This window comes from Acanthochromis polyacanthus, chromosome 1, assembly GCF_021347895.1.
Source record: "Acanthochromis polyacanthus isolate Apoly-LR-REF ecotype Palm Island chromosome 1, KAUST_Apoly_ChrSc, whole genome shotgun sequence".
Lineage (NCBI taxonomy): Eukaryota > Metazoa > Chordata > Actinopteri > Pomacentridae > Acanthochromis > Acanthochromis polyacanthus.
Genome location: NC_067113.1, coordinates 43,389,260 through 43,415,116, shown reverse-complemented (window position 1 = coordinate 43,415,116; position 25,857 = coordinate 43,389,260). Strand labels below are relative to the sequence as shown.

General features: G+C 38.5%; 2 protein-coding genes across 2 annotated transcripts; one reads left to right on the top strand and one right to left on the bottom strand.

The window, feature by feature from the left end:
- Positions 1-849: 849 nt before the first annotated feature.
- Positions 850-16,774, bottom strand: itfg2 (integrin alpha FG-GAP repeat containing 2). The gene is given in 14 exon segments (XM_051951965.1): positions 850-976; positions 6,175-6,348; positions 8,957-9,074; positions 10,693-10,784; positions 11,704-11,757; positions 12,135-12,225; positions 12,859-13,011; positions 13,452-13,591; positions 13,669-13,798; positions 13,800-13,847; positions 14,702-14,743; positions 14,826-14,860; positions 14,863-14,920; positions 16,365-16,774. Coding segments are annotated over 14 exon segments (1,299 nt in total). The 5' UTR covers positions 16,461-16,774; the 3' UTR covers positions 850-908.
- Positions 16,775-20,813: 4,039 nt separating this feature from the next.
- ascl1a (achaete-scute family bHLH transcription factor 1a) lies at positions 20,814-22,633 on the top strand. The gene is given in 3 exon segments (XM_022212200.2): positions 20,814-21,221; positions 21,224-21,645; positions 21,753-22,633. Coding segments are annotated over 2 exon segments (600 nt in total). The 5' UTR covers positions 20,814-21,034; the 3' UTR covers positions 21,637-21,645; positions 21,753-22,633.
- Positions 22,634-25,857: the final 3,224 nt, after the last annotated feature.

Here is a 25,857-nt window from a genome sequence, read left to right as displayed (position 1 = left end):
TGAGGAAAGTAAAAATAAAAACAACACAAATTAGACAAAATGTGACAAAAATGAGACACAAAATGACAAAAGAACAATCAAGTATTTTACTTTATGATCAAAACAACTTGTCATGCTCTAGAAATTATTTTAAATTTACAATCTGCAGTTGATGTCTTTTCTACTGTAAGTGGCCCTCAAAGTGTAAAATTTTACATTCAACACCGTCTCTGATCCAAGAAAAAGCATCTAATCCACGACTAAAGCAGCTGATCGATGCCAAGCCTTCCCTCAGCACGGCTCTAAAGGGCAGAAACACAGGAGAGATGAGAGGCTCTGTCTTACCACCACACCTGAGCCTCCATTTACCCTCCGTTACACAAACACACATGCATCATTTATACTGCATGAGGTTATAGGATCCCCCTGTTGGGAACAGTGGGTGATTCCCCCGACCCTGCCAAACGTCACGCCCTGCAGGCCCTCCACAATGCTGCTGCCACACAGATCTCATTATGCAACAAACGTGGCGTTGTGTAATATTCGTAGTGCTCTACATCCTTGAGATGACACGCTGGATGAAAGAAGACTCCAAGAGACTACGCTGGACGCTAAGAAGACGCCGCCGTGTGGTCGTGGAGCCTCTTTCTGCAACACAAAACCTCCTCGCTCACAAACTCACACCCACACCGGTGGAAACAGCGGCTCAAACAGAGCAGCGTTTCCCCTGCATTGTTTCCGAAGCTTTCATCCTCTCTCAGGCTCGTTAAAAACAACTCGGGCAGGCAGAAAACAAACGACAGAGGCAGATCAGAAACCTGAAGCTGACACCTGTAGGGAACACAAATAAGACCAGCAGCACCGCAGTCAGTCAGTCAGTCAGGGTTTATTAACAGAGTATTTACAGTCCGGGGCAAACAGAGCAGGTGTTACGTCTGAACATCCCTGTACAGAATATCTGCCACCAGCGCTCTGACTGCAGTCGAATCCTCAGCATCTGTGGAGGCAAAACACAGTTAAGTTCATTATGATCATGTCTTTAGAAAGTCCACAACAAAAAATAAATAATAATAAAGCAGCACTCAAACATGCCGGCCCTCCAGAGGGTCCAATCAAAGTGTAAAAACTCCAGATACGACATTAACTGCAGATTGTAAATTAGTAAAACTATACATTTTTAAATTATTTCTAGACCATGACAAGTTGTTTTGATCATAAAGTAAAACACTAGATTGCTCTTTTGTCATTTTGTGTCTCATTTTTGTCATATTTTGTCTGGTTTTTGTTTGACTTTGGTCATTTTGTTTGTGGGTATTTGTCACTTTGTGTTTCCTTTTTGTCTCGCTTGTGCTGTTTGTCTATTTTTTTCCTGTCATTTTGTTTCTCGTTTGTCTTTTTTTTGTCCCGTTCGTGTCATTTGTGTAATTTTTTGTCTCATCTGTGTCATTTGTCTACTTATTTGTTGATTTGTAACTTTTTTGCCCGACTTTTTCATGTCATTTGTCTCATTTTTTGTTGTTTTTGCCTCATTTTTGTAACATTTTGTCTTGTTTCTGTTGTTTTTTTGTCTCGTTTGTGTCGTTTGTCCATTTTTTTGTTGTTTTGTGTCTAATCTTTGTAATATTTTGTCTTGTTTTTGTTGTTTCGTGCCTCATTTTTGTAACATTTTGTCTTGTTTCTGTTGTTTTTTGTCTTGTTTGTCCATTTTTTGTTTCGTGTCTAATCTTTGTAATATTTTGTCTTGTTTTTGCTGTTTTTGTCTGATTTATATAATTATCTGTCTCATTTTTTGTTGTTTTGTGTCTAATCTTTGTAATATTTTGTCTTGTTTTTGCTGTTTTTTGTCTTATTTGTCATTTTCTCTCATTTTTTATTGTTTTGTGTCTAATCTTTGGAATATTTTGTCTTGTTTTTGCTGTTTTTTGTCTGATTTATATAATTATGTGTCTCATTTTTTGCTGTTTTGTGTCTAATCTTTGTAATATTTTATCCTGTTTTTGCTGTTTTTGTCTTATTTATGTCATTTTTTGCTGTTTTGTGTCTAATCTTTGTAACATTTTGTCTTGTTTTTGTTGTTTTTTTGTCCTATTTATGTCATTTTTTGTCTCATTTTTTGTTGTTTTGTGTCTAATCTTTGTAACATTTTGTCCTTTTTTGTTGTTTTTTGTCTTATTTATGTCATTTTTTGTTGTTTTGTGTCTAATCTTTGTCATATTTTGTCCTTTTTTTGTTGTTTTTTGTCTTATTTATGTCATTTTTTGCTGTTTTGTGTCTAATCTTTGTAACATTTTGTCTTGTTTTTTGTCTTATTTATGTCATTTTTTGTGGTTTTGTGTCTAATCTTTGTAACATTTTGTCTTGTTTTTGTTGTTTTTTGTCTGATTTATGTCATTTTTTGTTGTTTTGTGTCTAATCTTTGTAACATTTTGTCTTGTTTTTGTTGTTTTTTTGTCTTATTTATGTCACTTTTTGTCTCATTTTTTGTTGTTTTGTGTCTAATCTTTGTAACATTTTGTCTTGTTTTTGTTGTTTTTTGTCTGATTTATGTCATTTTTTGTCTCATCTTTTGCTGTTTTGTGTCTAATCTTTGTAACATTTTGTCTTTTTTTGTTTGACTTGTGTCATTCGTCACATGTATTTGTCATTTTGCGTTTCCTTTTTGTCTCGCTTGTGTTTTCCGTCTTACTTTTGATTAGTTTTGTCCTGAACACGTGTGGTAAACAGGCAGAAGGATGCTTCCTTTATCACTGAGCAGTTGAACAGTTGCTGCAGAACTGACCGACGTCTGAAAGTTGTTTCTTCCCACGTCACTCCTCCACCTCAAACTGCTCATGCTGCTTTCTGATCCACTCCATTTGCCGGAGCTTAAATGAAGTCCATTCCTCCCTCACAAAGTGCTCCACGGTAAAAATGTTCCTGCAGCCCCCTAGCGCTTCATGCTTTTCATTCTGACAGCATTTTGCAGAGATTTAGCTCTGAATAACAAAAAGAAGCAAAAGGATAGAGACCATGTGGAGTTTTTGATCACTGGTCGCGCTTTGATCTCACAAGCGGGAAAAAATAGAGAACGGTGGGTCAGTTAATATGGATGCGAACAGGAAACTGCTTCCTAAATGGTTTATGAGAAATGAAATGCACTCAGTTCAAAAAGGGGCAGTTTAAAAGGCTACCCAGCAGAGCTCACACTGGCACGATAAACTATTCACAAAATGAACACAAAATACGTAAGTACAGAACAGCAGAGTGCAAACTAACAGAGTTTTTCTGACTTTTTTGTCATTCGTTTCACATTTTTGTCATTTCGTGTTTCCTTTTTTTGTTTTATTTCATGTCATTTGTCTCATTTTTTTTTGTCATTTTCAGAATATACTCTTTTTTTGCACTAAAACAAAGGAAATATTTGGAGTTGTGGTTATTTATAGGTGAGATCTGGGCTGAATGCACTGCAAAAACTCTAAATCTTACCAAGTCTGTTTGTCTTATTTTTAGTCAAAACATCTCATCCCATTCGATTTAAGATAAATTCACTTAACAAGTGACATTTCAGTAAGATGGAGGGACTTGTTTTAAGACAATGCATCTTAAATATCTCGCTAAGTCAAACAATCTTGATAAAATCTTGTTTTAACCCGTGTGTCGCCCCGTCTTAAAGTTTGAAAATGTGGAAAAAAAAAATTCACAGTGAAAAGTTCCACATTTTCAACATTTTTTGGGAATTTCTTTAACATGTTTTGATGGAATAAAAGAAATGTTCAAAAAAAATGTTTGTTTAGGAAAATTCAGAAAAAAAAATCTACCAAAATTCGCTGCATTTTGGTTGATTTTTTTTTCTGAATGTTCCTAAAGCAAATATTAGAAGTTTTACTGATATACATATAATCATTTTAGATATTTTTAGAGTTTTTTTGGAAGATTTTTATTCATTTTTTTGAAAATGTTTAATGTTAAATTTGTACGGGAAACTGGGGAATTTTTTGCTGAAGATTTTTGCAAATTTTAATAAATGTGGGGATTTTTTTGCAGAATTTTTGGATTTTTTTTAGACAACGATACAATATTTTTTGGTGCCGTAAATCAGGACAACAGGAGGGTTAAGACACCTAAGCTTAACTATCGTGGTAAAACAGAGCTTAAAATCAGTTTTCCAGCTTATTTTAAGATCTCAAGATTCTAAATATCAAATGTGATTTCAAGAAATCTTACCAAGCCGTTTTTCACTTGTTCTATTGGCAGATTTTTTCCACTTTCTTCAAGGTAAAAGTTCTTTGAAATAAGTTGTTTTTCTTGTTTTGAGAGGGGCATTTTTTCCAGTGTGTGGAGCTGAAGTGAAACGACAGAAGCTACAGGTGTGACATGCATGTTTTCATGAGGAAAAATTGTTCATGCACACTTTTAAATTTGTCCTTTCTCGTCCCTGCACGTTCATATGAGACATTTTACACCAAGTGTGTGTTGAGAAGCCTGTGAAGTCTCAGTCAAAAGAAAAAAAAAAGAGGCTGAATTGCTAACAAAGGCTGCAGAAAAGCTTTGGAAGCTGCATTTTCATTCCAATCATAAAGCTCCAGCGTGCTTACAGAGGCGTGTTTGGGTGCGTCGTCTTCTTCCTTCTCTCTCTGGTTTTACAGCGATGTGCGACATGAAGCGGGCGACGGGCCGCTTGTTCATTCATTTATTTATTTATTCATGCACACTGAAAAGCATCAGCTCATCTGTAATTTAATTGCCTTTCATACTGCAATGCACTTCAAATGCACCGAGAGAGGCGAGATTAATGTTCCGCTTTAAAAGGCCATTAAGGAGAATAAGGAAATTAACAGGAAATAAACACGCGCGGCGTCCACGATGATTATGAAGTTACCAGAGGATGATATTGCAAAAGCCTTTTGACTGCACAGACGATTGTCCGGAGACAGGAGGGCGAAAAGATAAAGAGTCAGAGCAGCATCCTTGGACTGTGCGGTCTGTGAGCTGGTGGATTACGTCTCTCTAGAAATACTTCGGTCTTTTCGGCTCAGCTGACTGACAGGCCGTGGATTCGTACAGATATGCAGAGAACAGCCTCAGATCAGAGGCTCCCTGAATTCATTTCCCTCTTCTCCTCTTCCTGCAGCGTATCTGTGTGAGGAGTAAAGCTGCAATTACACCTTTAGATTATTCAGTTTCTAGAGTGAAATGGGTGAGAAGACTGATACACTCTCACGTGTCAGATAAAGGTGAAGCTGTTATCCGCAGCTGGTTAGCTTAGCTTAGCATAAAGCTGTAAACACCAGCCTCACTGTCTAAAAAACGGGTAAATTGTATAAAAGAGGGTCTTCCGATTACGTTGGAGGATCTACTGGTCTCATTTTTCTAATATTTTGTCTTGTTTTTGTCTCACTTCTGTCGTTTCTCATTTTTTGTTGCTTTGTTTCTCATTTTTGCGTTTCCTTTTTGTCTCGCTTGCATTTTTTGTCTTATTTTTGTCAATTTGTTTTTCGCTTTATTAGTTGTTTTTGTGTAGCGTTTTTCTCCGTTTTATTTTGTCTCGCTTGTGTTGTCTACTTTCTCTTCTTTTTTCGTCAGGTTTGTGTCATTTGTCCATTGTTAAGTCACTTTGTAACTTTTTTGTGTCTTTTTGTTTTGTTTCCTGTCTAAATTTTTTTGTCATTTTGTCTCATTTTTCTAATATTTTCTCTCGTTTTTGTTGTATTTTGTCGTTTTGATCATAAATTAAAATACTAGATTGTTCATTATTTTGTTGTCGTTTTGTTTCTCGCTTTTGTCAGATTTTTTGATTTGTCCATTTTTTGTCGATTTGTAATTTTTTTGTCAAATTTCTGTCTCTTTTTTGTTTAGTTTCGTGTCGTTTGTCTCATTTTTCTCATATTTTGTCTTGTTTTTTTGTCTGAATTTGTCATTTTGATCATAAAGTAAAATATTATATTGATCAGTTCCAGATATCTGTGATTAAAATGTGGAGTTGTGCTTATTTATAGGTTATTATGCTGTGATTTTACTGGTCACTGGAGATCAGATTGGGCTGAATGTGGAACCTGAGCTAAGACGAGTTTGACGTTCCTGCTATAAACACTCACAGTCAGTCTTTTGTTCAGTTACAGCTTCTAACAGAGGAAACATCAATGTAAATTTAATGGAGGTTGCTCTAATTTTCTAACCGCCTCCTGATTACTGAGCCTAACCTGTAGGTCTACTCACCGACTTCGAGCTCCTTCAGGTGACTTCTAAACTCCGGTTTCTCCTCCAGCACCCGCAGCAGGTTGGTGGACTCCATCCGCTCCAGCTCCACCTTCCAGTAGATGTAGATTTTGTGGTTGAAGCTGACGTACACCAGGCAGGGGCTGTTTCTACCCTCCTTACACGTATACTGACCTGCAGCCGCACACACAAAGAAACACAAATCACATTTAACAGCACCGTGTTTACGCAACAGCGCTGTGACATAATGCAGGGGTGTCAAACATGCGGCCCGTGGGCCAAAAGCGGCCCCCCAGAGGGTCCAATCCGGTCCTCAAAGTGTAAAAATTCCAGAGAAGACATTAACTGCAGATTGTAAATTAATAAAACTATGAATTTAAAATCATTTCTAGACCATGACAAGTTGTTTTGATCATAAAGTAAAATACTAGATTGTTCTTTTGTCATTTTGTGTCTCATTTTTGTCATGTTTGTTGTTTTTTGGTCTGACTTTTGTGAATTGCGTCATGTTTTTGTCGTTTCTTTCTTGTTTTTGTCGTGTCCCGTTTCCTTTTTGTCTAGCGTGTGTTTTATATCTTACCTTTGTCATTTTGTGTTTTGTCTGTTTTTTTGTTGTTGTTTTGTTCCTCACTTTTGTCTCATTTTTTGTCGTGTTTTCCTGCTTTTGTCATTTTGTGTTTCCTTTTTGTCTCGCTTGTGTTTTTAGTCTGATTTTTGTCATTTTGATCATGAAGTAAAATATTGGAATGTTCTTTTGTCGTTTTGTGTCTCATTTTTGTAATATTTTGTTTCGTTTTTGTTGTTTTTCGTCTGACTTTTGTCATTTGTCAATTTTTATTTGTTGTTTTGTTTCTCATTTTTGTGATTTTTGTGTCTCATTTTTGTGATTTGTCCATTTTTGTTGCTTTATAACATTTTTGTCTAATTTTTTGTCTTTTTGTTGTTTTGCTTCATGTCGTTTTTCATCATTCTGTGTCTCATTTTTGTAATATTTTATCTTATGTTTGTTTTTTTTTAAAGTAAAATACTACATTGTTCAGTTCCAGATAGCTGTGACTAAATGTTGTGTTCTTTTGTAGACACTCTTTTATCTGGAAGTTGTAATGTGGAAATGATAAACTGAGACTGAATGTTGCTGAAACTGAATCTATTTTTCTGAAGAAACTTCAGGTTGTTCATGATGTTTTGTAGAAAGATAATTCCATAAACGTGAACATCGTCAGAATGTACTTTTTTGCAGTAAAACAAAGAAAAAAACTTGTAGTTGTGGTTATTTATCGGTTATTATGCTGTGATTTTACTGGTCACTGGAGATCAGATTGTTCTGAATGTGGAGCCTGAACTAGAATCAGTTTGACACCTCTGACATAATGTGTTTTTATCCCAGCTAACATCAGCACCGCTCTGCTGCCAGCCTCCTGCAGCAGAGCCAGCTCCCACACAAACCAACCTAATCTGTCTTAATGATCACATGCAGAATAAAGTGGAGGGGAGGGCTCGACTTGCTTTCACACACTACGCATTCACTCAGTGGGTGCAGAGAAACAAACCTCGCCAGATCAAACAAAGTCTCTTGTCTCTTTCTCTAATCCACTTACGACTGCACATGTCACATTAGCTCCCTCACATAAACTGTGTCCAAACACTGCAGAGAGATCCGACAGGCCACACGGAGGAAGGAAACGCAGCCAGAGACCGAAGCTCAATGTTGCCACCTACAGGTGAGGGATGGAAAGTCCAATAATTCGACTACATCAGGGGTGTCAAACTTCTTTAGTTCAGGCTCCACATTCAGAACAATCTGATCTCCAGTAACCAGTAACATCACAGCATAATAACCGAGAAATAAGCACGACTCCTAATTTTTCCATTGTTTATTGCAAAATAACCAGCTGTCTTTTTACAAAACATCATGAACAACCTGAAATTTGTTAAGCAACATTCAGCCTCTGTTTATCTTTTCCACATTACAACTTCCAGATCACAGAGTGTCTACAAAGGAACACAACATTTAGTCTCAGGAATCTGGAACTGAACCATATAGTATTTTACTTTATGATCAAAATGACAAAAGTCAGACTAAACCAACAAATAGAAGACAAATTATTAGAAAAATGAGACAAAAATGACAACAAATGAGATAAAAAAATTACAAACTCGACTAATGACAAAAACCAGACAAAAAAATGACAAAAATAAGAAATAAAATGACAAAAAATCGGGAAAAAAAACCACAAGCGAGACAACAAGGAAACGACAAAAACTAGAAACAACATGACAAAACATGAGACAAATGACAAAAGCCAGACAAAAAAACAACAACAAAAGCACAACAAACATAAAAATGAGACACAACATGACAAAAGAACAATCTAGTATTTTACTTTATGATCAAAACAACTTGTCATGGTCTAGAAATGATTTTAAATTTATAGTTTTACTAATTTACAATCTGCAGTCCATGTCTTCTCTGTAATTTTTACACTTTGAGGGCCGGATTGGAGCCTCTGGAGGACCGGTTTTGGCCCACGGGCCGCATGTTTGACTCCCCTGCTCTAGGAGAATCCTGAGCTCGATCACAGCTGTCACAGCAATTTTACTGAGAAAAGCCTCTTTGTACAAAGAAAACATTGTCATAGTTTTAATTGTGCAATGGAAAATGAGTAAAGTGAGCCTGTAATAGAAATATCAGTGGATTGATTAAAAATGTTCCCTCTGTACAAAAGGGAAGCATGAAGGAGAAAGTCTGAACTGATGGTAAAAACAATCAGAGGTCTCTCACCCGCACAGAAGGCGTTGACGTTCTCATCGAACTGGAAACGCACCACGGTCCGGTTGTGGTCGATGATGTAGGTTTGACCGTCCCAAGCACACGCCACCACCTCCTCTCTGCCGTCCCCCTGGAAACAAACACACACAAGTCAACCTTCTTCTTTCACCAACATACAGACGGAACACTGAAATGATTACTTAATCAATAAATGACTTCATTATCTTAACTATCTGTATTCTCACCTATGGAAAAATAACTATTTCAGTGTAGGGGTCAATATGTGAGGGACTTCTGAAGGCCATGGGATATATCTTACATACATTTTTATTAAAAGTAACAAAACTAATGTTTTTTATGTTCATTATGACCATGTCTTTACAAATTCCAGAATTATTTATTATGGAAATAATCACTTATTAATAAAAAATGACTGGATATCACTAAAATATCAACCAAATAACCATCCAAATTTAACAACCACCACTTTCTAATTAGCTAAACAATAATAAAATGAGCTCATTCAAAAATGGTTTGAATTGTGTTTTTTTATTAAGTTGTTGTTTTTGTCATAATTTTGTGTCTCAGTTTTGTCATTTTGCGTCTCACTTTTGTCATTTTGTGTCTCACTTTTGTCATTGTGTCTCACTTTTGTCATTTTGTGTCTCACTTTTGTCATTTTGTGTCTCATTTTGTCATTGTCATTTTGCGTCTCACTTTTGTCATTGTGTGTATCATTTTTGTCATTTTGTGTCTCACTTTTGTCATTTTGTTTCTCATTTTGTCATTTTGCGTCTCACTTTTGTCATTTTGCGTCTCACTTTTGTCATTTTGCGCCTCACTTTTGTCATTTTGTGCCTCACTTTTGTCATTTTGCGTCTCACTTTTGTCATTTTGCGCCTCACTTTTGTCATTTTGTGCCTCACTTTTGTCATTTTGTGCCTCACTTTTGTCATTTTGCGTCTCACTTTTGTCATTGTGTCTCATTTTGTCATTTTGCGTCTCACTTTTGTCATTTTGTGTCTCATTTTTGTCATTTTGCGTCTCACTTTTGCCATTATGCGTCTCACTTTTGCCATTATGCGTCTCACTTTTGTCATTTTGTGCCTCACTTTTGTCATTTTGTGCCTCACTTTTGTCATTTTGCGTCTCACTTTTGTCATTGTGTCTCATTTTGTCATTTTGCGTCTCACTTTTGTCATTTTGCGTCTCACTTTTGTCATTGTGTCTCATTTTGTCATTTTGTCTCTCACTTTTGCCATTTTGTGTCTCAGTTTTGTCATTTTGTGTCTCAGTTTTGTCATTTTGTGTATCAGTTTTGTCATTTTGCATCTCACTTTTGCCATTTTGCGTCTCAGTTTTTAACACAAAATGACTGGATATCACTAAAATGTCAACTAAATAACCATGCAAATTTAATAATAACCACCTTCTAAATAGCTAAACAATAATAAAATGAGCTTATTCAAAAATAGTTTTGATTGTGTTCTTTTTATTGGGTTTTTTAGTTTCTGGCTGATTAAAAGTGCAATTTTAGGAATTTCGTAAAAGGTAACATGCCTCAATCTTCATGAGATTTACAGAGCAATCTAAATTTTGCACATTTTCTATTATACTTATTGACCTACACCAAAACAATCTTAGACTTTTGTTGAGAAATAGAGCTTTTACTGACTGAGACGGTTAAAAGCTGACTCAAGAATAAAAACAACCCCAGCTTTTAAGCCGTCGCAAACACACAGACTCACGGTCACATCGAGCTTCTGCAGGGCAAACAGCTGATGATCCACCTGCACCGACCACAGCAGCTGCTCTGAACTGTCCATCAGCTTCAGGGTTCCTTTAATGTGCGTAAAAGATGCGAAAACCAACGAGTATCACTTTTAAAGCTCATAAAACACAAGCACTAAACCAACAATGCTGAGAAGACGTTCTTTCTGACACAGATTTAGGTGCTTTTCAATGCTTTCTTCACAAACAAAATCACGTGAGTGCAAAGGTTTTGGACACGACTGTTATTAGAAAAGAAAACAGAAACAATGAAACTACTGTAAGAATTTGAAATGATTCATACAAAAGGCTGCAGCAGAGTAAATTTAACCCTCAGTTCAGTCTAAACAATTATCATTTCAAGCCAGCAGGGCGTAAAGATCAATGGTCAAAGCAATTAAGACAAGTCTACACGAGGAAATTCCTGACAAATAGCTGCTGAAATGAGTCCTACTGTTTCCTGACTCAGGGTGCAAACACCAGGGAGACCGTACAGTGAAGCTGGTGGCTGGAAGCTGATCATAATCCTACCGGATCCTCCCTTCCTTAAATATTAATGGACTCTCCAGCTGCTGGGTTTGTCAGTGATCTGCTGCTGGCAGGAGGATCCTCAGCTTTAACTTGTATATACACGGCAGGATTTACTTCCAGTGCTCATCCTCAATATTTAATCACTACTTTGCTGACTACAGAAAATAAGGCGATGCTTTAATTTTACTGGAAACATGAAAAATCTGAAGATGATGGCAGATTGTATTTTATATGTTATATCCATGTGTTGAAAATCAATAAAATTTGTAAAAAAAAAAAAAAAAAAGAAAAATCTGAAGATGCTGTCTGGAAAGAAGTCTCAATATTCAGACCCTCCGTGAATTTGCCAGTCTCAGCGACCGTCCAATTCTGTCCAGTCACTGCAACTTTTCTACAATTTTGGCTAAAATTTGCTGTCAGAAAAGGACAAAAAAAGGTGTTTAAAATTCATGACTTACCGTCTAAAGTACAGAGAGCAAACAGGCCACATTTAGAAGATTCCTCTTTTGAACCTGAGAAAAAAAATCTAGGATGAGGAGCAGAACATTCCAGATCAACACACAAAGATCTAAAGACCTTTGGTTTTTGGTTTTTAGCTTTTTCTAATAGAATTTAACTGATTATCTTTTTCACTCTCATAATGATCAAAGAATGACTGAAATCATTACTTTGACTTTTATACCTATGTCCTTGTACAGCTTGGCAGTTAAAGACAACAATTCTTGTAATTATATCGATCAAATGACGTTACCTTTGCAGGAAGTGATTAGCGAAGAAAATAAAGCAGTTCAGCAGCACAATCCAACAGCTTAAAACATCAAACACAATTATAGCTAATGTAAACTAAACTGAATTGATCAGCTGATTAGAGGTAAACAACGGTTCCTACCTTTGCTTATGCTTCCAATGAGATGAGTGGAGACGTTCTTGTTGTGTATCCGCCCGGTGGTCAGATGGAGAACTACGTCTCTGGAAGGTCCCTCACTGTGAGCACAAAAAACAAAGCGCTTAACGAACCCTCCTGTTGCCCTCATTTACGGGCACCCAAAAATATTGTTTCCCTGTTTGAAAATAATCCAAAAATTCAGCAAAAAAAATCCCCCCAAATTTCTGAAAATTTGCAAAATCTTCAGGAAAAAATTCCAATAATTCCTAAAAAAAATTCCTGAAAAGTTTTACTTTAAAAACAAAATCCCCCAAATTTGGCAAGAAAATGTTTGTAAATATTTTCTAAAAATGAGTAAAAATCTTCCAAAAAAATCTTTAAAATATCTAAAGTGATTACACATATATCAATAAAACTTCTAATATTTTCTTTAAGAACATTCACAAAAAAAATCAACCAAAATCCAGCGAAATTCGCTGGATTTTGGTTGATTTTTTTGTGAATTTTCTTAAGAAACATTTTTAACATTTCTTTTTTTTCACCAAAAATGTTCAAAGATTTCCCAAAAATGTTGAAAATGAGGACATCAGAATTTTCACTGTGAAAATACATATTTTTCCCCACATTTTCAAACTTTAACACGGGTCAAATTTGACCCGCAGGACGACACGAAGGCTAAGTAATCTACCAATCAACACTGCAGTTAAGGCTTTTATTTTGACAGGACTTTCCTCCCTGGTGTGGCAGGGGCTTCGTCTCCAGATCCGCTGGAGTCCTGTTGTGTCCAGGAGCAGAGCAGGATGGCGTATCCACAGCCCGGCTGGGACACCATCAGCTCTGGTAAACCTTCTGGACCTGGATTCACTGACAGACTGTCCACCTGCAGCAAACGCATCGTCATTATTGTTTAGTTTTTTGAGTTTTATACCATGCAGATTTCAGTCTATGGGGCAACTGTGTCATTTAAATGATGTCTTTCTGTCAAGTTTTACTGAGAAACCTTCAGAAGAAGCACAAAGTGAGAAGAAAACAGCCCCTCTCACACACTGAGGTCAGCAATGTCTGTAATTCACAACCCCTGTTCAATTATCCACTGGCAGTCAAGGCTGATTATAGATTATTGTCAATTAAAATGTGGAAACGTGCTCTAAAAGCTGAAAAAAGACGCAACTTTTTAGCACTTGTCACCGTCTCCTGCAATTTAATCACAACAAATGCACTTAAAACATCGCAATTTTTTAGAAAAGCCGCTGCAAAGTCACACATTTTAGGCCGCAACAATCTCGAAAAAGGCCCGCCGACGTTCACAATCAGGCTCACCTGTCCCTCCAGCAGCCATTTCTTCAGCAGGACCAGCTGACCAGAACCCGCATCTGAACCGTCTGACGCTTCCTCCCAGCGGAAAGCTCGCACCACTCGGTCTGTGTAGCCCACCACCAGCTCACAGCGCCCGTCTCCATCTGCAGATACGACAGTCAAACTCTAAAGCACAATAAACACCACGCACAACGAATAATAAAGGAAGGCCAGAACCTACCAATGTCACTGATGAGGATAACTTTGGTGTTAGCAGGAATATGTTGGGTGAAGAAGGGCTTCTGGTCTTCAGACGACAGGAACTCATGTTGGCTGGAGGATTCTGCTTTGCTTGCAGTGGTGGCTGTCAGGGTCAAACAGGTGGAACCATCCTTCTGCGCCCACGGCAACCACAAAGTTCTGACAGACAGGACAAACACAGAGCACAACGTGTCACATCAAATCTAAACTTGTGATATAGAATTAACACGCTTCCTTGACGCAAAATAGCAGAAATGAGACAGAAAATGACAAAACCGAGGCAGAAAACGACAAATGGAGAGACAAAATGACAAAACGAGAGAGAAAATGACAAAAACGAGACAAAAAAATGACAAAAATGAAACACAATATGACAAAATCCGACATGAAACGACAAAACCAAGACACAAAATAACAAAAATGTACAGAAACGACAAAACCAAGACACAAAATGATAAAATGAGACACGAAATGACAAAAACGAGATAAAAAAAACAAAAAATCGAGATAGGAAATAACAAAAACGAGATACAAAACGACAAAACTGAAACACAAAATGACAAACACAAGACAGAAAATGACACAACCGAGGCAGAAAACGACCAAAACGGAGACACAAAATGACAAAAACCAGAGACAAAACGACAAAAACCGAAACACAAAATGACAACACAGACAGAAAATGACCACAACCGAGGAACAAAATGACAAAAATGAGACACAAAATGACAAAAAAGCGATACGAAAGAATAAAACCAAGACACAAAATGACAAAAAATGAGACACAAAATGACAAAAAAGCGATACGAAAAGAATAAAACCATGACACAAAATGACAAAAATTAGAGAAAATGATAAAAATGAGACACGAAATCACCAAAACGACAACAACGAGACACACAATGCCAAAAATGAGACACAAAATGACAAAAACGAGGCAGGAAACACCAAAAACTGGCACCAGTGTGTCACATCACATCTGATTCAGCCGCCTCGTATTCCCCTTTCCGTACCTTTCCTTTATTGCAGACGTCTCCAACGGCAACACAGGTCAGCTGAAAAAACAAAAAACATGACGTGAGCAAACAAATCAAATGTGTTCCGTGAGATCATGACCGCTCTGGCCGCTGTACCGACCATTCCCACGCAGGTTCTCGTGATGCACGGTTTGGGTCATCGTTCTTGTAAACCAGCAGCTTCCCGCTGGTGTCTCCGACCACCAGCTCATTCAGCTGCCAGTCAGAGAAGACAGAGATGGTGTCAAATAATCTGCGATGATTTAGGTCCTGACTTGTGCTTAACATCTTCTCACGTTAATAAACAAAAGATGATTGACAGATGAGAAACTAAAACAGCATTTTATTAATGCAAGAAGTAAAAAAACACCATCAAAAGAAATCGGACAATTGTTTTCGAACAAAAAAAAAACCAAAAAATTAACTTACAAGCAAGTTATTAAAAAACAAGTGCATGTTGTGGAGACAGCCTCAAGAACTTGCAGTTTAGATTTAACCCTCTTGTTGTCTTCATTTACAGGCATCAAAAAAAATATTGTTTTCCTGTCTGAAAAATCTCAAAAAAATTCAGCAAAAAAAAATCCACAAATTTCTGAAAATTTGCAAAACCTTCAGGAAGAAAAATTCCAATAATTCCTTAAAAGTTTCATTTAAAAAAAATCCCCCAAATTTGGCAATACAATTCCTGTAAAATTATTTTCTAAAAAAATGAGTAAAAATCTCCAAAAATACTAAAAATATCTAAAGTGATTAAATATATATCAGTAAAACTTCTAATGTTTCTTAGGAACATTCACATAAAAATCAACCAAAATCCAGTGAATTTCGCGGATTTTGGTTGATTTTATGTGAATGTTCTTAAGAAAACATTTTTTAACAATTTCTTTTTGCCACCAAGAAATGTTCAAAGATTTCCAAAAAACGTTGAAAATGTGGACAACATAAGTTTCACTGTGAAAGTATATATTTCCCACATTTTTCAAACTTTAAAATGGCTCAATTTAACCTGCAGGACCACACCAGGGATAAACTTAGTTTGAGTTTTCTTGTAAAATCCAACTCAAAACAAGATAATTTCAAGATTGTTTGACCTTAACAAGATATTTAAATTCATTGTCTTAAAACAAGTCCCTCCATCTTGCTGCAATGTCACTTGATAAGTGAATGTATCTTAAATGCAGTGGAATGAGACATTTTGACTAAAATAAGACAAACAGACTCGGCTAGATTTGGAGTTTTTGCAGTCTAGGAGCCCAGAAAGTCACTGACTTTCCACACACTTGTTACTAGCAAACAGATCACAGGTGAGGATGTTTCCTTTAGCAGCCATTCAAACCCGTTTGTGCCAACTTGTGTGCACGTTATCAGCCAAAATCACCAGATGAACTTTTTGATCAGGGGTCATTTGGGCAATTTCTGTTGTCATTACGATGTAAACACCTACATTCCCCTCGGATTAATAAAGTATCTATCTATCTAACACAATAAAACACGGTTGTTTGACAATAAATGCTTCAGCCAACAAACCAACCATGAATGAGGAAAGTTTTTCGTTTTTATTCATATTACTCTGAAAAATGGCCCACAAAAAAAAGAATCACAAATTCTGCCAGGCTATGTAAACTTCAGAGGCACAACTATAAACAAAACAGAACTTTACCGAGTCGTTGTCTGCGTCTGCCAGACAGATAGCATGAGGAAACAGATGTCCTGTGAAATCCAGACTGATCCGCTGGACGTAGTTCAGAGACCGCATCCCTCCTGGTGTCTGTTGTGTTTAAAACCCGCTTATTTAATCAAAATATTAAACAATATAAACAAAGTCAGCTAGTGGCGGCTAGCTTAGCTCCCCTTTGAGGCTGAGAAGCTAAAATTAACCGCAGCTGAGCGCTGACAACAAAGCACAACCTGATGTCCTCTTTAAAATCTAACTGTTGCCTAAAACGCGTCTGTTTCTAATCACTCTGAAACGTGTTTAAAGACATATTTGGGTTAAAGCTGCGGTTTAGCTGCCTAACTCAGCTGACACGCGCCTGTTCCTCCAAAACAAAACCACGTGACGTCAAAACTAAGGAAGCCCAGTGAAATCAAAATCTTTCATCCGCCAAGCATACCACCGGTCTTTCAATGTTTATGGCGCTAAAGTGTGTTTCTACACCTTCATACCGAATCTAATGACTTGTGTATGTTTAATATTATTTAGTACAGAGAAGGAAAAGTGGGATTTGTATCGATGTCGGTCTGATTGGGAGTCAAACAATGACACCTAGCGGCCACCCTGTGCAACGACAAGTCCAAATACTAATAGTGTTTTAGTTCTGGATTTTTAGCATTAATGCTTAGTCTAATTATTTCATATATTATTTAACAATTTTAATACCTTTAAAAAACCAGCAATCGTCCTCTAATGATTTGTACCACCACAGCTGGAAAATCATACTTTTATAGGGTCCATCAGCTTAAAATGAAAAGATCAATCAGTCTGTATATAATCAGGATTTTTTTTTGTCTACCTCTAGATAAGTATGATATCTTTATTTTGGGTCATGCACCACAAGCGTGCCCAACCCTCATGTATGTTTACAAGACACCAATATACCAACATTGCAACAAACATCCAAAAACACACATTATTCTGCTGCTCAGTTTCTCAAACTAAATATGTTGCCTTTTGTCCCCAGCCTGACAAAGAGATTCTGCCATGACAAAGGTTCCTCTTCTAAAATATAACTCAGGTTTTCATGGTTATCCAACCAAAACAAATCACAATAAACAGAGGACATCTTTCTGAAAAAGTACCTCCCTCAGTCTTTATATACAGAACAGTCAAACATAAAATGAACCTCATTCTCAATTTCACCTAAATTATACAGCAAATAAAGTCTGTCTTATTAGTTGGTCAGATATAACTGCAGGACTTTTGTATCATAGTTGACATTTTTGCTGTTTTCAGGCCTAAAATCAACATGGCCGCCTATAACCAAACACCACATGGCATTTTTACAGAAAGATTCTTCTAAATATTATATCACACCTTGAGTAAAGTTAAAACTGAAACTTATTTATAAAGATATTGTAGTAGCAGGTCATGTGATTTGGAATTAACATACTTTCTTGACACGAAACAACAAAAATGAGACAGAAAACGACAAAAACAAGACAACAAAATGACAAAACAATACACAAAATGACAAAAAAAGAGACACAAAGCGACAAAACCTAGATACAAAATGACACCAATGAGACACAAAATGACAAAAACGAGAAACAAAACATGGAGCAGGACGTGGTTGGAATTAACACTCTTCATGTAGAGGTGTTTTTGTAATGGGGAACTTAGTTGAAAGTGGCACAATTTGTTATTTTCCATATAAAATCTGATGTATTGCCAAAAAAGAAATATCTGTCATGATTATCTCAACTTAATAGAAAGAACACAATCAAACTATTTCTGACTAAGCTCATGTTATTAATGTTTAGCCAATTAGAAGGTGGTTGATATTAAACTGGGATGGTTATTTAGTTGACATTTTAGTGATATTCATTCATTTTTATTAATAATTTCCATAACAAATAATTAAGAAATTTGTAAAGACATGATCATAATGAACAAAAAAAATTATTTTTATTAAAATTGTATGGAGGATAAATCAGATATATAGAACTTCACTACAGTTACGGAGATAGATGGGTGTTGGTGTTGTGCCACCGTTTGTCCTCTAGAGGGTGCTGCTCAATTGCAACTTTTCCTGTTTGGCAGAAAACAAGGAAGGAGTTCAGTGTGAGACAGAATTCCAACACAAAACCATTCATTTTATTTTAAATGTTGTCATATTTTCGCCCTCTATCTTATTTCTTTTGAGTGAAATGTGTGAAAAACTGTTAAAAAGTTGGCCAATGCAACTTTTGTGTCATTATTCAGGAGTCTTTACTTCTCTGTGAGCATCAAAGTGTCCATTTTTAACTCTGTGGTTGTTTATAAAGGCAGTTTCTTGTACATATGTGGAGTTTTTCTTTGTTTAAATGAAACGCATGTACAAACACTTAAAAACAGTTAATAACGAGAAACAAATTGAAGGATATCCATCTAATACACACATTAGTATTTGGGCTTCTAGTTTTTGTTTAACAATCCCCCCCACAGAAAGAGCCTAAAGAAAGAAAAAAATACAGAAAGTGGTTAAATGGGAACTCAGGCGTCCAGATGTCATATTAATTATTACACCCAGCTATGAGTGGAAAGCCCCTCCAGTAAAGTGAGCGCCCTCCCGGCCTCTGGAAGAGCAGCAGCAGCACTGGAGAGAGAGAGAGAGAGAGAGAGAGAGAGAGAGAGAGAGAGAGAGAGAGAAGAGAGAGAGAGAGAGGAGAGAGAGAGAAGAGCGTCCTCACAAAGCGCTAATTGGACTCTGGAAGCACACTGACAGGCCATGGATAGGTTTCAGAAAGCCTGGCGATGGCGAAGGGGCACAGGGGGACGCTGAATAGAACCCACGCCCTCTTTTCTAAACTCTCTTGCTGGGCCAAAAATAGGGGAGGAGAGAGGGGAAGGGGAGTGAGGGAGGGAGGGAAAGAAAAGAAAGTATAGATAGGTGGTGGTGGTGGTGTGTGTGTGTGTGTGTGTGTGTGTGTGTGGGGGGGGGTTCCTCAATGCAAGCTTGATTTGAATGCCACTGCCAACCATGGAAAATTGCACAATTTATTACAATCCCCCCTCTACAAGGCGTGCGTGCGTGGGTGCACGCGCCAGAGAAATAAAGGGAAAAAAAAGAATGGGGAGGAGGGCGGCGCGCACGCACACACACTGATCGAAAGAGAGAGGAAGTTCGTGCGTAAAAGTGAGCTGAAAAAACAATCCAAATTACTGGTTTATCTCTGCTCTATGGCTTGACTGCGCGCAAATGCACCACACATCCACACACGCACGCACGCACGCCACACATATACACACTCACAGAATGATAGAGAGAGAGAAGGAAGGGGGGGGCGGGGGGGACTTTCGTGAGTAAAAGTGGACTGAAAAACAGTCCAAATTCTGGTTTGTCGCTACTTCTGTGTTTGATTGCGCGCAAATGCACCACACATGCACGCACACGCACTCGAAAAAGGTGCTACAGTTTGGTCTTGTGTTTTGTTCCTCTCTGAAAGACGTGTTTATTCTTCCCCACCTCTCAAAGCGACAATAATGGACAGATCGCAGCGTGTCCACGCTACTGTAACCGTATCGGGTGTATCAAATCATACACAAGCCTCCTCCGAGCGCTTCTTTAGGGCCCCTCCGCAGATTTGCGCCTCTGTGCGGCTGATGATCTGCGCTAATCAAAGTGGAAAATTCGCCCTCTGACGCACAATGGTCCCTCAAATGAGCGGCATCCAGGCGCGTCTGTAAAATTCACAATAACACTCGAGAGATGAAGTGACAGAGAGATTTCCATGCAGACATCAGGCTCTGGGGTTCATGGAGACCTGCAGGTGAGCTGTCTTTCAGCACCACACTCAGCTGAGAAGAAGCTGGAAAACTATTAGTGATTGTATGTTTCTTGAACTATAAACATCATTTTCCAGCCACTGAATCCTTTAATTTTAAACTAGACGATCTTTTTATTCATTTGACGCTCCTTTGTCTCTTTTTGAAACAACTCAGCTTCACAACATGATAAAAACCATCATCGAATTTACAGTTAAAATGTGCAGCTTCTCACCCCCCCCCCCCCCCCGAAAAACTCACAAACCAAACTTCATTTAGTTTTTACACTAATTTCCAAACACAAAGTTGTTAAGTCAAACACGAGGCTGATACTTTGTAAAAAGTTTGATTTTCTTTTCTAAGCGAGTTGTTAAAAGTTGTAAAAGTTACAGGAGCAGCTGTTAATGAGACACAAACAGAAGAAAATACCAAAATAAACGGCAATGTGTCGTAGTTTTCTGTTCTGTTGTGAACTCTTCGTCTCTGGAACTTTCCTCTGATGTGCGGCACACCTCCTGACACCCGTGAATAGATAGATAAGAAAACAAAAACTCACCACTGACTGTTTGTTTAGTACTTCAAGTGGCACGCGTCCGGCGCGCGTAACGCACCGGTACCGGGCAGGAGCCAAGGTGATCCACGCGACCGGAGGGCGTGGCCAGTCCTCATCCAGACCTATTGAAAAGCAGTGGCGTCTTTCTTCGAGGACTCAGTGCAGCTTTGAGGAGCGCGCAAGGCAGCAGCCCGGGACTGCCCCCTCTGAAACAAGTGCGCGACAAACGGCCACAACACGTGAACGGCACGAGCGGGACGCACCGCCTGGACCCGTGGTGATTCTTTATCAGTTTGTGTGTTTTTCTCCTGGAATGGACCTCACAGCCAAAATGGAAATTAACGTCAGCCAGCAGCAGCTCATGCCGCCTGCCTGCTTCTTTTCGGGCCGCGCGGCGCAGAGCATCCAGCTGAGCCCGAGCGGCAGCAGCCAGAGCAGCGGCAAGTCTGCGTCCAAGCAGCCCAAGAGGCAGCGCTCCTCCTCCCCGGAGCTGCTGCGCTGCAGAGGAGGCTGAATTTCGCGGGTTTTGGCTACAACCTGCCGCAGCAGCAGCCGCACGCAGTGGCTCGGAGGAACGAACGGGAGCGCAACCGGGTGAAGCTGGTCAACAACGGGTTCGCCACCTTGCGGGAGCACGTCCCCAACGGCGCCGCCAACAAGAAGATGAGCAAAGTGGAGACGCTGCGCTCTGCCGTGGAGTACATCCGCGCCCTGCAGCAGCTGCTGGACGAACACGACGCGGTGAGCGCGGCGTTTCAGTCCGGAGTCCTGTCGCCCACCATGTCGCAGGGATACTCCGCGGACATGAACTCCATGGCGGGTTCTCCCGTGTCCTCCTACTCATCAGACGAGGGCTCCTACGACCCCCTCAGTCCAGAAGAGCAGGAGTTGCTGGACTTCACCAACTGGTTCTGAGCATCCATGGTAAGAACAGATTAACTAAAGAGAACATCAGAGACCATTAGAGACAAACATCCACCATGAACACCTGGATTTGTGTTTTAATGTTTCTTTTCTTCCTCTTTTCGCAGAAAAATGGATCAACTCAATTTACTGTCGTCCTGCGCTTGGGATGGTCCTGGAGGAGGCTGGGTGTCCTCAAGAACAAAACGCACCGTACACGCGTTTTGGTCCTGCGTCCTCACCGCCCGGTCCTCCCAGACTGACAGACAGACACACGGCCTTAAGGTCCTGAAAACTTGGGGAAAATCAGGCCAGAGATCAGCGCCAAAGGATTAAAGGAAGACGGGTCTCCTGACAGCGTGGGAATCCAAGCTACTGTGCATTTGCCCATGATAAACAAACAAAAACCCTAAAGTGAATTCATGCTCTTCGGCAGCACATTAAAAACATTATTTAATACGCCGCTCTTCAACTATGCTTATCCAATCACACAACACCAACCCTTTGGTAAACCTCTCAGACGTCGAATTCAGAAAATGCTTCCAAGTCGCGGATTTATTCTATAAAATTCTATATCAAACGCTTTTTTTGAAATATATTAAGATATTTTTGTATGTAAGAGATTTATAGATGTTTTGTACACATCCTTTTGTATATATTTTGTCTATATATTGCGAAGTTGCTTCTATACCTCCTGCCTATGTAGACGTGTAGTCTATTATTCTCTGGCTCTTCTGTTCATGAGGTTTCCAGACGGAGTTTGATACTCCGAGGTTTTATTCTAGCACCAATGTGTCTTATTTAATAGCAGAACCATGTTATTACATTTTGTCATGTCACAATGATCAAAAACTTATGCAGCTATTGTCCAAACAAGTGCAATGGCCACGCATTGTCTCTTTATACTGCCAGCTCTATATCTTCACATAAACAGATGCTGAAAATGAGAAGTCTTATAACCATATTTTCTACACTGTAGTCCAAGAATAAAAGATCAGATGCTACTGAATTACTTCGCATGTCTTGTTTTTTGGGTGTTTTTAAGGGAGGAGAGGGGAGTTTTAAGTTTTTGATTAAAACACAAATTAGGAGGAATAATAATAAAGCTAGAATGTTCGAGATTCTAGGCTGTTTTTCGGTTTTACGCACGTTTTACGCACGGTGTATTTCGCTACTCCGTGTTAGAAATTCGGTCCACAGTGGCTCATTAGGGCGTTTAGCCACAGGTCCATCGCCCACGGCCACATTGTCCAAGTGTGCTCCGTGTCTTTTGTGATACTGAACAGTATTTGTAGCGAGAGAAGGATTTTTTTTTCGCAAAGGCAAAACGTGCGTAAAATGTCGCCATTCTCGTTGTTTTTCATTTTCTAACCAATTACACAAGAAAGCATGAAGGAGTATTTGTGTCTCTGAAATGGAAGGTTTTCAAACAAGAAAAAAGTTTCCAAAACATTCATCTAAATATATATGTAAAAGCTTTTTTCTGCTTAGTTAAAAGAACCGGTTGTTGTATTATGTAGTGGCAGCTTTTATCCATGCGTAAAGTGCACCAGGCTGCTTTATGGTGGCACTGTTTTGTCACGGAGAAAAAATAATTAACGTTCAGGGCAGGGTTTCACAATCAGCAGATGGAGGGAAGCTGAGAGGATTGGTTCCGCGCTGGAGGTCAGCGGTAGATTGTGAGGTGGAGCTCGTGTTTCTGCACAACTAAGTTTGACAGGTAGGGCGGAGGCTGCAGCCGGACGCGTGTCTGCTCTAATGAGTGAATGGGGTCTGGATGGTGGTCGAGTGGAGACACGGAGCTGAATTGGCTGATGGCGTGTGCCTCCTGACAGCAGCATGCCGCCGAACACACAATCACCACCACCACCTGGGAAGGAAAAAAGAAGTCCTCTGAGTGGCTCCAGTTGAGACTCTTTGCTCCGGTTTTATTCACTTGCAGTGGTTTGAAAATAAAGAAATCACAATAAAAAATGACAGATTTTTCAGTGAAATGTTAAATTCACTCGGAGAAACAAACAGAGGAAAGTTGTGTTGTGTTTAGGAGTCATTGTACAAGACATCAGTTGTTGTCAAAGGAGGGTTCGCGGACCACCAGGGGGCCTGAGAGGGGGAGCAGAGGGTCCATTGAGAAGTGAACAGTGAACACAACCCCACTGTAACTCACAGAGAAGCTGTTGACAGCCAAAAACACTAACAGAGAGTCTCATCATTGATATCAGTCACATAATATCAAATATAAACATAATAATGACGACAAATTCCACTGAAGTTTAAGATACAAACCTTTGCCTAAGTCAGGGATGTCAAACAGGCTTGTTGTGCTTAAAATGGGCCTTTGTGAAAGTTGATGAAAAACAACAGTAAGATCAATCTGTGTCCAGTGCAGGTAATGAATCTGCAAATCTGACAAAAACTGATGCATTTTCCTGATATCTCTGACCGTATTATACACAAAAATGTCAATTATGTTTAAGTACACAAATCCCAGATTGGTTTAAAACACGACTATTACACTCATTCTCAGTTGTAATCATTTTACAGCTGGTGATTTTTCTTCAGAGCTAAAAAAAATGACACAAAACAACGAATAAAGTGAAACACAAAGCGACAAAAAATAAGACAAGAAACACAGCGAGACAAAGGAAACGACAAAAATTAGACAAAAACAAGACAAACTATTCCAAAAATTGAGACACAAAAAGACAAAAGAACAATCTAGTATTTTACGTTATGATCAAAACAGACAAAAGTTAGACAAAAAAGTCAAAATAAAAATAAGACAAAATATTACAAAACTGAGACACAAAATGACAAAACTGAGACACAAAATTATATTTAAAAAATGGGACAAATGACAAGAAACAAAACAAAAAACAAAAAATTGCCAGAAACAAAAAAAATGGACAAACAACAAAAGTGAGACAAGAAATTACACAAATGACACAAACAAGACAAAAAAATGACAAAAACAAGAAACAAAACAAATGACAAAAAAATGAGACAAACAACAAGAAACAAAAAAAGAGACAAAAAAATTGAGAAAAAATTACAAAGTGACAAAAAATGGACAAATGATAAAAGCGAGGCAAGAAATTACACAAATGACACAAACAAGGCAAAAAGCGAGAAACAAAATGACAAAAACAAGAAACAAAATGACAAAAATAGAAGTCTGCCAAAAAAAGACAAAAACAACAACAAACAAGACAAAATATGACAAAAAATGAGACACAAAATGACAAAAGAACAATCTAGTATTTTACTTTAGGATCAAACAACTTGTCATGGTCTAGAATTGTTTTTTAAATTTATAGTTTTACTAAATTACAATCTGCAGTTAATGTCTTCTCTGTCATTTTTACACTTTGAGGGCCGGATTGGACCCTCTGGAGGGCCGGTTTTGGCCCGTGGGCCGCATGTTTGACACCCCTGCAGTAAAACCTGACATTGTTTATCTAAAAAGCCACACTGAAGGCACTTTTCCAGTGTTCTCTGCTCTATCTGGACTCTACGTGTCGACATACACACGTGGACAAAATTGTTGGTACCCCTCAGTTAAAGAAGGAAAAACCCACAATTCTCACTGAAATCACTTGAACTCACAAAAAGTAACAATAAATAAAAATTTATTGAAAATTAAATAATCAAAAATCAGCCATCACTTTTGATTGTTGATTAACATAATTATTTAAAAAAACAAACTAATGAAATAGGGCTGGACAAAAATGATGGTACCCATAACTTAATATTTTGTTGCCACAACCTTTTGAGGCAATCACTGCAATTAAACGATTTCTGTATTTGTCAATGAGCGTTCTGCAGCTGTCAACAGGTATTTTGGCCCACTCCTCATGAGCAAACAGCTCCAGTTGTCTCAGGTTTTGATGGGTGTCTTCTCCAAATGGCATGTTTTCAGCTCCTTCCACATATGTTCAATGGGATTCAGATCTGGGCTCATAGAAGGCCACTTTAGAATAGTCCAACGCTTTTCTCTCAGCCATTCTTGGTGTTTTTGGCTGTGTGTTTTGGATCGTTGTCCTGTTGGAAGACCCATGACCTGCGACTGAGACCAAGCTTTTCTGACACTATGGCAGCACATTTCTCTCCAGAATGCCTTGATAGTCTTCAGATTCATCGTACCTTGCACACTTTCAAGACACCCTGTGCCAGATGCAGCAAAGCAGCCCAAAAACATTACTGAGCCTCCTCCATGTTTTCCACCGTAGGGAC